The sequence below is a fragment of the Balaenoptera physalus genome (assembly GCF_965194825.1).
Source record: "Balaenoptera physalus genome assembly, chromosome: 4".
In the NCBI taxonomy this organism is placed as follows: domain Eukaryota; kingdom Metazoa; phylum Chordata; class Mammalia; order Artiodactyla; family Balaenopteridae; genus Balaenoptera; species Balaenoptera physalus.
In genome coordinates, this window is record NC_138891.1 from 68729230 (window position 1) to 68742196 (window position 12967).

Below are 12967 nucleotides of genomic sequence, written 5' to 3' on the forward strand. Positions count from 1 at the left end.
CCCTACCCAAGTACGGGGGGAGTTTCTTGCCTTTTTGGAGGTCGGACGTTTTCTGCCAGCGTTCAGTGGGTGTTCTGTAGGAGCAGTTCCACGTGTAGATGTATTTCTACTGTATCTGTGGGAAGGAAGGTGATCTCCGCGTCTTACTCTTCCGCCATCTTCCCCCCTTAGTCCCAGTTTTGACTGAAGTCACTAGACAGTAAATACCACACTCCCGAAGCAGGAGCTGCAAAAGAGGTGTCTTAGAACCAGTTTTGCAACTCTTAGTGGGCCAGCTATCTCCACCCTGCCCACTCTTCCCCATCCCTCGACAAAAAAAGACAAAGTTATCTCCAAGAAAAGAGATGAATGTTAGGAGAGCTTTTTGGAGACTGACATGTATTGAGTCCCACTTCCCTGGCACCATAGAGGAGAATGATAGTTCTAATACCTTACTTTAAGCCCAGAGAAAGGAGTTCCAACTCGTCTACACTGAAAGCCTGGTATTTGTTCCCTGGACCTGGAGAGACATAATGGACTGCTATTCGTCTGGGGCCCAAGAAATCTAAAGGACAGAGACCGTGGCAGGCGCGTTGCTATGAGGGAGGCCTGCACGAAGGAGGACTGGCTACAAAGGGCTTGGCCTCTGTACACTAGTACAGATGTTTACATAACTGGAATGAGGCTGTGTCTTTGTGCCTTGAAGTGACCAGAAGAATTTATACTACCTAAGAATGACAGAAATGTCATGGGACCTACCCTAGATTTCATCCTAGAGGCAGGGGAAGAAATGGCCCAAAAACGAATGGATTTGAAAGGATCATGGGAGAGAAAAATGAAATTTCTTCATGGTTACACCTTTTGTTTCCTCTGTGTTCAATTGACTAAGTTGTTTTACTATGTATCTATGTATGTATCTATGTATCTATGACGTCTATGTGTATGTACATATATGCATACATCACGTATACATACCTATACACACGTGTGTATATATTGATATATATATATATATATATACGGCACATATGTAGAAGAGCAAGATTGTAACATAAAAATAATAATAGCTATAACTTATTGATTGTTTATTATGTTCCAGGCACTGTATTAAGACCTCTACAAATGTTATTTATTTTTCACAGCCATCTTAGACAGAATATGTCATTTTCATTTTATTGAGCCAGCTATTAATTAAGTAGCAAGTAGTGTGCCCAAGAGCTCACGTATGTTAAGTGGCTTAGTCTGAACTTGGGTCTGCCTGACTCTGAGGTCCAAACGTTTTAACCACTGGTTTATTTTGCCCTTAGTTATAGGCAGTATGGCCTTTGACAACAACAAATGATTTTATTATGTACTTTTTTTCCAGTGAACATTGGGAAAGTAAAAAGGAGTGAGAAGATTATTCATAAGATGTGGTATAAATCAGCTTATTCCTCCTAAGGACGTATAATGAACATAGAAGGAACAGTGTGTGACCCTAACAGAAACAACAGTTAGCACAAAAACAACTTGCTGTTTTTCTCAACTGAAAATGCAGAGCTACTTCCACCTGCAGGCCAAAGGGACAACTGCAGTATTTATCCAGCTGAGCAGAGACCGACAGTTAGGGTGCTGGACCGAGGGCACCACTCACTTCATCACCAGGTGGCTCTAATTCTTCAACCAGGAGTAATGCACGTACTGGGTGAGTGGGAACACAGTGCTAACGAATCGACCACGATGTCTTAGGGATCCTGCAGAATGAAAAGCTCTGGAGCTGCAAAGATGACTGAGCCACTTCTGCCAGCCCAGTATTTATCCTGGGGACCCTGGATGATTCAGAAAGAGGAAGCCCACCTTTACTATCTCTTCTGTCGAACATGGGGGCTTTGAGGATTAAATGAAATTCATCACCTAGTTGTTGAGAGCCTACTATAGGCCAGGCAGAATTTTAAGCATTTGGGGTACCTTGAGGAATAAAATAAAGCTGTCTGTCTTCACGGAGCTTAGATGAGATAATGTATTTGAAAATATTTGATAAACACTACTGGGTCACATGCAGAGGGATGATTGTCCTTTGTGTTTATACTATAATGGGAATCCCTGCATTTTTTTTTTTTCTTTTTAACATCCTTATTGGAGTATAATTGCTTTACAATGGTGTTTTAGTTTCTGCTTTATAACAAAGTGAATCAGTTATACATATATATATGTTCCCATATCTCTTCCCTCCTGCATCTCCCTCCCTCCCACCCTCCTTATCCCTGCATGTTTTTAAGCAATGTGCCTGTGTACTACTATTGGAAGTCATACTATCACTTAAGACTGTACTCAGGGTTGCCTGAACGGAGCTCTTCACTTCCTCTCATGTGCTGGGCTCTGGTCCACTCACTGTAGCTTCTCAAGGACAGGGACCAGGTCTTCCATATTCTATTTTCTCTGTGTCTCCAGGACCTAGCATAGTGCTGGTCAGAGTAGGCTATAGGTATATGTGTACTGAGTGGAATGGAGCTAAAGTAGGATTGAGTAGATAAAGCTAAGTATTGGAATCTAGAGCATGGGCAGAAAGAAGAATTGATTTAATTACATAGCCTCATGAATGTTTTTTTGTTTTTGTTTTATTGAAGTATAGTTAATTTACAATGTTGTGTTAGTTTCAAGTGTACAGCAAAGTGATTCAGTTTTATATATATATATATATATATATATATATATACACACACACACACACACACATATATATACATATATATAATTTCTTTTTTCAGATTCTTTTCCATCATAGTTATTATAAGATACTGAGTATAGTTCGCTGTGCTATATAGTTGGTCCTTGTTGTTTACCTATTTTACATATAATAGTGTGTATTTGTTAATCCCAAATGCCTATTTAACCCGTCCCCTGTCCCACTATCCCCTTTGGTAACCATAAGTTTGTTTTCTAGACTCGTGAATGGTTTATTCTGCATGTGCACCTCCGTGCTCACAGCTCCCAACACATTTGTCTCGTCGTTTGAAGTGCACTCACACTCCACCCATGGAGTCCTTCTTACTCATCGGTTAGTCTGCCTGTCTCTCCTTTCTTGGATCTCCTATCATATTATGGCCTCACCCACAGAAATGGACCCTTAAGCATGCTTGTCTTACATTATTCTCTAAAAGTGCTATACTTTGATTCAGGAACAGCTCTATAGTCACATTACTAGTCTCCCAATCCTTAACCACATAAGACGTCCAGTACAATTTGGGGAATGAAATAAATTAAGGTACAGCCTATATATTTCCTGTGAAGGAATCTCTGATTTCCAGAGATATATGTGTACTGGTGTGTGTTTGCATGCATAGTGCATGCACGGTGCTCAGTGTTTTTTTCCTTTACTTCACTTTCTTCATTAAGTCCTGATATTTGGATTTGGGACCTGTTATGGTACTAATTAGGGAAGACTTTGGTACCAAAGATGTAATTCTGGTGTCCCCCTCCTGCAGCTTTGTCTGTGAGCTATAGTATATGAGTCTGTAAAGTAATATGCTGGTTTTAATGCTGATTTTTCTTCTCTTCTTCTTAGTCTCTCAAAGCATGGTCCTCTGGTTCAGAATCAGAATTTTATACAAGACATTTACAAAATGTGAACTCTTGACTTCCGTTCCCAATTTCCCGCATCCAGATCTCTGAGGGTGGACCTCCCAAGTCTGCATTTATAACAAGTGGCTTTGGAGATTCCATTGTGCACTCAAGTTTAAGAACCATTGCCCTGGGGTGCACTCTTAGCAGGAAAAGTACATTGTGGAAGGTCCCTGGGTGGCAAGCTAGCAGCCAAGTCCAGGACTTTTCCTGTAATGGGCATGTGCTTTTGGAATTGGTTTCCCTCCCAGATCAACAGAGCATGAGCATTTTAGATTTTAGGGCACAGGGACAGATTCGCTTTGATTCACCAAAGCGGCATGTGTGCGTTGTAGCTGCCTTACACCATAGGTAGTTCCATTCTTTGAATGAGTACTTTAAAAAATAAGTGTTCTTTTCCCCAATTGTTAAATGAAATAAGTCAAATAGAATAAATAAAATTAAAAGCAATTGTAATGCCGCTCACAAACTAATGATAATTACTGATAACATATATACTTTATTTATGGCAGTAAATAGACATATTCCACATATGGTTTTACAAATGATTTTACATTTATATTTACAGCTTATACTTTTGAACACAAATCAATTAAAATTAGAAAACAACAAATTTTAGTCACAAAAGTTCATTATTTTAATATAGACTTGGAGGATGTTTTATCAATACTGATTTTAGTCTTTTACCCTAAATATTATGACTGAATCATTATTAAGTGGCAAAAAGTAATCCCTTCCTGAGCTGTCACTAAAATAACTTTCTTAGTAGATGATTCTTCCCAGAGTAATGACCTATTTCTCATCCTTTTTCCTTGTTCCTCTTTCTCTTTCTCTCTCAATCTCTCTCTCTCTCCCCCTGCCTTTCTCATTCCCTGTCTTGCATTAAAAACCATGTAAAATATTTTTTATTATCACTTAAAAATCTGTATTTTAGCGTAGAGAGGTCTATCTGATAATGATTAAATGAGGGTATGTATGCTGTTTTAAGTATTTTTTTTTAATTCTACTGGTTATGGAATATTTATACTCAATAAGGCTACCCATTCGGGTGTAGGTAAAACTCTAGTTGCCCCTGCTATATCACAGACTTAAAAAAATCCTTTTATTCTAGAATAAACAGTTTCTTTTTCAAGCATATTTTCAAACATTGGTTCATGGGGGAAAAGTAATCATATAGGGAATTCTTGGCCATGTTAATATTTACCATTTAGCTACTTTTGTCAGACACTGTTCTAAGTGATTTACAGACACAGTATCGTTTAATTTTCCCAAACATTTCCTGATGTCTGTTTGTATTAATATCCCCATTTTACAGAAACCACAGCCCAAGTGCCTTCAGCCTGTAAGCTTCAGAGCAAGGATTTATACCCAGAGCTCTTTGGGTTAAAATGCGCACTCTTTCCCACTGAATGATGTCGAAAGGTTAGGAGCCATGGCTCTACCTGGGGCCCAGGTGCTTGGAAACCCTTTATGGGCTGTTCTGCCCAGCACTTTGGAATGCAAACTCCCTTGAGCAAGCCCTTGTTAGCATAGTTTCACCAGTGGCCTGTCTGTCTAAGGTAGTCAGCGAATATTAAAATAGTCCTAATAATAAAAGCACTCAGTCAACCATATAGCCCCCTTACTGAGGGGAGGAGGAGAATAGCTCACTTTCTCTGGAGGGCCTGAGAAAGATCAGTTTACAGGCGTCAGCATGGGGTGTAACCCTTCTTCCTTCTCTCCATCTTGATGCTGGCACGTGCCTCTGGTGACCATCATCTCACACTAGCCCAAGGTCTGGGCAGAAAACATTGCCGGGGCTCCTTTTCTCCCCCACCCAAAACATTCTCAGTCCTTTCACTGACCTGGCTTCTGATTGGAGGCTCGTTGCTTCAGATAATGACCTCCAGGACCCCTCTGTGGGTTACAGCCTGTTCATATTACTCTTACCGCAGCTTAAGACTCCTGCAGTGGGGAGTAAGGAAAAGGAAAAGACCAGCATTTTCAACATCCCCAGGTACCAGAAGCACAGAAGACTGATGGCATTCCAGCTACCTGCATGGGTCCAGGGCTGACAGCTGCCCATGTGTCCCTTGCAGACAGGCTGTTCGTTAAGATGAGGGATCTTTTTCAGTATGTCGCCTGCTTCTTTGCATTTTTCTCTACTGGGTTCTTGGTTGTGGCCACCTGGACAGACTGTTGGACGGTGAATGCAGATGACTCCCTGGAGGTAAGAAGTCAGCAGCTTCTTTTACTGACCCGAGCCTGTCCAACTTTTCTCTAAGCCCCACTGGCCCATTACATTCACTAGGACTAAGATAGTAATAATAGCCAACATGGTTGGACTTGCTTCTTACTTACTATTTACTGAGTCTTTACATTATTAGCTTATTTAATCCTCACAGCTCATCTATGTGGTAGGTATTGCTGTTATCCCATTTTACAGATGAGGTAACTGAATAAGCCCTTTTTTCATAAAGGTAAATTTACACAAGCGTAATTATATAATCTTTCCAGAAATTCACCTCTTCCATTGCTGCATATACCAAATTGAATAACATTCCATTAACATCCTTTCTCACAAACAGAAATTTGTTAATCTTGAAGACAACATTAAAAGTAGTATGATAGACTTTCTTAAGGAGTGATCAGCTAAATGTTGATCAAGTGATCAAACTCAAGCCATATAAAACCTACCCAATTACTGTGCAATGGAGAAATGTCATTGTAAGGAGTTTCCAAGTAGGAGAAAACATTCTGTGGGAAACCAAGTTTTTCCAGTGCGTCCCAAAGTACAGGAGACAGATATGGGTTTAAGAAACCCTCTTTTAAAAATGAGTTGCTCTTGGGAACCTACTGTTCATGTACAAGATGAGTGAGTGGTTCATATTTGAAAATTTTATTTTTCTCACTGGAGAAACTCTGAAAGAAGTAATTTTCAAATTTAGAATTATTTTCTGTGGTTATAGGAATCTGAGAGAGGTAAAACTAAGTAAAAATCAATTCTTCCGACTCAGCAACTATTCATTTGTAAGGTTTCAAAAAGTGTAGGTGAGAGAAAGAAAGAATATATCAGGAACTCACTGAGAATATACAGCAACTCACTATGTTCTCCTATGTACATCCTGAATGGAACAATTTACTCTAGCAAATGCTATACCTTTATGAAGTTTAAGAAAGATACCTGAGGGCAAGTTTTTATATTTTTTCTTCTAATTTTATTTATTAAACTCCCAAGTTGGAGTTCGAATGGAAAGTAATAATCTTTTATTTTTCTGTGTATTATTTTTGTGTTTTATTTTTTTCTTGCTTTTAAATTTCCTCTGACTCTTACATGGTATTTCAAAACCAAGAGAGTTTTTAGTACTTCTTTAGCACTAGAAAATTATTTTTCTGAAAATTGTGATAGAACTGAAATACTATAAAGGATGTCTGCTATATGTTAGTCCAGTGATGCATTATCTGGCCATGCACATAAGTGGTGAATGAAAAACACAAACCCAAACTGTCCTTTGAACAGTACTCAGAAAAGTGCAGATAGAAATGTTCTGCTGCCATTAGCTTGCTAGAATATGGGCTGCCAGTAGTAGGTGATGAATACAGAAATATATTGGACTTGAGCTCACTTAAAATTATGTTTTTAAAAACATGCAAAATCTCATCTAAAAGCATTCTTAAAATATTTTCCAAAACAATTTGAAAATCTTTCTCCTTAAGCTGATGGAACTGCTAACTTCACTTGATAAGAAATGAAAGTTTAGAAAGGGTCAGACCTTGCTGAGGCAGATTGGGAGTTCTGGTATTTAAAGTGCCTTCTTGCTTTCATCTCAGTACATACAACCAATCTGCCATCTGTTCTTTGCCAAGAACACTTCTAGGTAAAATGAGTGGAATGAGTAGTCTCGTTCATTCACCTTGAGTAAATCCTTGCTAACCTCGGACTATAGTTAGTAGTTCTTAGCTTCTTTCATATTTCCCATACTTGAGATGTATTGCAATAAATCTTCCCCAAGAAGCCTCCCCATTAAAAGAAGAACCCTTTAGTCATTTGTAGAGACGTGGATGGATCTAGAGACTGTCATATAGAGTGAAGTAAGTCAGAAAGAGAAAAACAAATATTGAATATTAACGCATATATGTGGAACCTAGAAAAATGGTACAGATGAACCGGTTTGCAGGGCAGAAATAGAGACACAGATGTAGAGAACAAACGTATGGACACCAAGGGGGCAAGGGAGGGTGGTATGAATTGGGAGATTGGGATTGACATATATACACCAATATATATAAAATAGATAACTAATAAGAACCTGCTGTATAAAAAATAAATAATATTCTAAAATTAAAAATAAAAAGAAGAATCCTTTAACAAATGAGGCCCCCTTCTCTCCAACAGTCTCTTTATTTGCCAGTATTTTTAAAGGGACATGGATCTCTCATAACAATTACTCCTTCAGTTGGCAGATAAAGTCATAATATTATCCATAAATGTCAAGGTTCTGATACTCACTGACTCAATTTTATTGTTCTGTCTCTTTGCTTCCTTCCTTGTGTATATATCGTCATTGGTCCATATTAACAGCTCACTTTAAACAACTACTGGACAAAAATTGACAAAATAAAAGGGCTTTTAAAAAAAAGCATACCCATAGAAAATTTAAACAAAAAGGAATATAATGAATTTTTCACTTTGTTAATCTTTGAAAGTGATGTAGGCATCAGTGTTGGAAAATGGATTCTGTAGTTCAGTTCAACGTAACAAACATGAAATGTATGTCATTTCAAAGGTGCCGTGCTAATACTCCAAGGGGAGTCAAAGCTAAAGCAAGAGCCATTCCTGCCTTTCATGAGAGCACGTTTAGGGAGGAACAAAGATGCACATGAAACTCTAATAAAGGGTGTAGGCCAATTCATATTTGAGAAAGAAATGAACAAAGTGCCACTGGAGGAAAGAAGAGAGAATGATTATTTCCTGTCAGGGACATTGAGACAGGCCTCAAGGAGGAAAAGACATTTGAACAAAGCGTCAAAAAAGATGCCAAGGATTTCAAAAGGTAGAAATGGCAGCAGAGGTCTTCCAAGAGAGAGGACAAATAACAAAACTACAGGCTAAAGGTGAGTAACAGAGAGCAAGAAGCAGATAGAGCTCAGATATCCTTTTGCCTTACTAGAGAATACTCAAAATACTACAAAATAGTATTGGGCCTCATTTATACCTGTCTTGAAGAGGAAAGTTCTTTGCGTTAAGTAAAAACATTAGGAAAAAGAAATAGCACACGGAATTGTGCACAGCCCCAAGTCAGGGACCAGGGGTCCTGAGCTACCATGCTGCCCCTGTCATTCTTGATTCATGTGTGTCTTGGGGAAGACTGATGTGTGAAGAGAACTTGGGTTTTGAAATTATTCCAGCCTGTGTTCGCATCTTAACTGTCTTCTATTGAGCAGTCTCAGCTCGTGTCTTCGGCTCAGTTTCCTCAATTATAAAATGAAGTTGAACTCAGTTGTTTTAAAGTCCTTTTTAGTCCTCCATTCTTTAACATCAGAACTCCTTGACTATGACTATTTCTAGAGACATGACTATGTCTTCTAGAGAGATGGCCAGCCGCTGGAGGACTGATGGCATCTAGAACCTCCCTAGAAATTTCCACTAGGAAATCTAGTGTGAATAGTCTTCATTTTTCTGTTAACTTTATATGCTCTTTCTTCCTATTCCTCACTCTACTTCTCTCCTTACTTTTTTTCTCCCTTCCTTTCTTCTTTCCTCCCTGCCTCTTTCCTCTTTCTTCTTCTTCCTCTTCTCCCTTCCTTCTCCCCTTCTCCCTTTTCCTCCCTTTTAAAAAACCTTTTATCCCCTACTTTTCTTTTATTCTTCTTTTTCTCCCCCCCACCTTTCTCCTTTTTCTCTTTATCTCTCTTTTTTCTGCTCCCTTTTTTTTTCTTTTCTTTCTATAATCTTTCATTCCACAAATGCTCTTTGATATCTACTATCTACTTCGTATTGTGGTGGGTACAGGTTATGAAGGAGGAAGAAACTTAGATCTTCCTTAGGTTTCTCCCAGCATATTGGGGGAGACAGACAGGTAAACTGATAGTATGATATGACCAGTGCTATGATTACAAATAACTCTGAGTGGCCAGCTCACTCAATCGTGTATAATCAGTGAAGGTTACCCAGAAGAAATAGATAAACTAGGCTTGAAGAACAAGTGAAGGGGGCAGAAAAAGTAGAGAGTATTGCACGCACAGGACATGATATAGGCAGAGATCTAGGTATGAGAGTGCTGTATGTTTATCACTTTGGACATATTGGAAAAAGTTTTCAACATAGGGAGGAGAATATAGGGGCTGGATCATTGAGGGATTGTGTTCATGTAAAATATAGATCTTATACCATAGACAAGGGTGGTTCACTGTAAGCAAACATATATGTGTGTTTTAGAAAGAGCAATCATTCTGGCTAATGTGGGGAATGATTAGAAAGGATAAAATGAATTATAGGGAGATCAGCTAGGCAGCTTTTCCCATAAAACAGGAGGAAAACATTGATGGTCTGAACTAGTGTGGCAGCAAACTTAAAAAGGGTACAAATGAACTTGTTTACAAAACAGAAGTAGAGTCACAGATGTAGAAAACAAACTTATGGTTACCAGGGGATAAGCAGGGAGGGATAAATTGGGAGACTGGGATTGACATATACACACTACTATGTATAAAATAGATAACTAATAGGAACCTACTGTACAGCACAGGGAACTCTACTCAATACTCTGTAACAGCCTATACGGGAAAACAATCTGAAAAGAGTAGATATATGTATATGTATAACTGATTCACTTTGCTGTACATCTGAAACTAATACAACATTGTAAATCAACTATAATTCAATAAAAAATTTTTAAAAAGGCATAAAAAGGCATAATATGGGAAACTAAAGAACTCAAATTGATGGGATTAATAATTGATTGCATGTGGGGAAAGAAGGCTGATAGAGAAGGAGTAGTAAAATTTGAAATATACTTTACTGTTTCGGGGTAATTGGAGGAAGGTTGGAGCCACTCACCTAGAGCTTAAATGGAGGAAAATTAGTCTCTATACAGAAGTCATTAAGCAGCAATATCCCTGGGCCATGCCACTATTTTTTTCTTACTTAGATTGTTGCACAGCACCTTGAGGGGGCCAGGAAGGGAATGCTTTTCAGTGTGGATGTTTACAGGTTGAACTTGATGTTACAGGGACCTGAGATTAAATCCCACCCTGCCAGGCAGTAGCTGTGTGAATTTAGACAGATGTTTAAGTTGTGTAAAACTGCATTTCTTCTTTTATAAAGGGAGAGTAACAATATGCACATGGTAAGTGTCTTGTGAGGGTTAAATGAGCCTGTGTATCTAGTTTACCGCAGTACCAGTCAAATACAAATCAGTCAATAAATATTAGATATATTATCGTCTATTTGCAGTTTATTGTTTTGTTTTTGTTCTGGAGGAGGAGATGACATTTTGTACAATGTTCACTGAAGGGAGAAATATGAGATTTAAGTTTTATTCCTATTTTCTCTATTGATTCTCTTGGACAAATTTTGTTTACTTCTCTGAGCTGTTGTTTTTTCCATTTTTACACTTATGACTGTTCCCTTTTTGTCTAACCAGGGGAATAAGGCAGAGAATAGAGACAAAATAGCATAAGTTATATATTAAATACATTTTAAAAGAAAATAAATTATGAATTAATAACATAAATATGTTAATTACATCATGAAATGTGTAATTCTTCATTATCCACAGTAAAATAGAAAAGTAGCTTCTTCACAAAGTTACTGGTCTCTCAATTATCAGAAAGAAAAAAATGTTTTAACAAGTTTATTTCATTTTTCAGTTCAACTTTTGTTAATTATTTACTGAGAATTTGTCATGTACCAAGCACTGTTATGATTAAAATTTTATGACCTCAAATGAAAGGTAATCCACATTTGGATTTATTTTATCTTCATTACCAGGTTCTCCCCTGGGATTTCTATTTTCATTAATGATGCTACAATTCTTTCATACATAAATATTGAAATTATTAGAGCTAGCATGTACTCTGATTATCTATACACTTGCTTTGCTTTCCAACTGATTTTAAACTCCTTTAGCAGACATTTGAGCCTAGAAATATTCTTTAATTCACCTCATGGTCTCCTACAGCTCCTAGCACCCCCTTCTACATAATGGGAACTCAGGATGCATTTGTTATTATGAAGTGAATGGGTACCTATTATGATACTTGACATACTTACTAAAAGAGTGAATAAATGAGTGAAATATAATGTGAAGTGATATTTGGAAATCTCACGTTGAACACTAAATAAGAAGTATCTCTGTAGAAAGACCATCACTTTTTCTTAGGGAAGATCTTTCATCTTGCTGCAGTTTAAATTTTTTCAAGATATGGATTTGGTCCCTCTTTTTAATCAGATAGGAAAAAGGAGCCAATCCCCTGAGATGTATAATAAAGTTGGTGAAGAGTGTATTCCTACCTAGAAAATATAGCTTTTCTTCCTGGTGCTTCAAAGAGGGCAAGAAATGAAGAAAAGGAGTGAGAGAAAAGGAAATTAATATTTTGTAATAATTCACTCAACGTAAATTGTGATCTCTGCCACTGGCCAGTAATCTTTGCAAAGTTGTGATTCCATACTTTCATAAGGAAAACATCCTAAAATGATTAAATGTATGACTTAAATTAAATAATAAATATTAAGATTGAAATATTTATATAGTCCATATATGTAAATTAGGTAATATGACCATGAAGGCCACAAACATTATATTAATACCTACTAGGTTTTCATTATCACGTTCTTGCCATTTATACCTTTAGCCAGTGCTCCACAGCTAAGCAAGAAGAGTTAAACCAAATATATTTTAGCAAATAAACTCATGGTATAAATGGAGTAAAAAAGAAAGGTGACATCTATTATATTTATTTTAATCTTGCTTTCTCATCCTTATAAATACCTGTCTTGAGTTCTTTTAGGCCCTGGGATAGTAAGAAAAGGAAAAGAAAATGCAAAAATTAAAAGTTCAGAACTCTAGTATGAGAAAATTCAAATGCCTTTTTGTTCAAAGTGAAAATGTTTCATGTTTTAGGAGTAAAACATTATTTACTATAGTATTATTAAAACTTTTGCACCCCAATAAATATATTCAATTAAGTACTGGAAACAAGTAAGTTGCATCTTCAACATTAAAGTACACTAGCACAGGGATGGTAAAGTGATGTGAAAACTATAAATCTCTATTTCATGCATATGCAAGGTGGTTTTTAAAAGAATATATCTTCATGACTTATCCCATTTTTCTTTTGGCTAATGATTATTCTTCCTATATATATTACATTTACACATAAATCCCAATGCATATGCATTTATAAC

General features: G+C 37.3%; 1 protein-coding gene across 2 annotated transcripts in view; it reads left to right on the top strand.

Moving 5' to 3' along the window:
* The first annotated feature begins 246 nt into the window (after positions 1-246).
* The window catches only part of CLDN16 (claudin 16), a 28196-nt gene continuing 15475 nt past the window's right edge, over positions 247-12967 (top strand). Inside the window, exon 1 of one of the 2 annotated variants that reach the window (XM_082461581.1) lies at positions 247-5788. In XM_082461581.1, the coding sequence (XP_082317707.1) occupies positions 5618-5788 (171 nt within the window). In that variant the 5' untranslated portion in view covers positions 247-5617. The remainder of the gene's footprint in view (positions 5789-12967) is intronic. The other variant, XM_082461580.1, reaches the window with a different exon arrangement.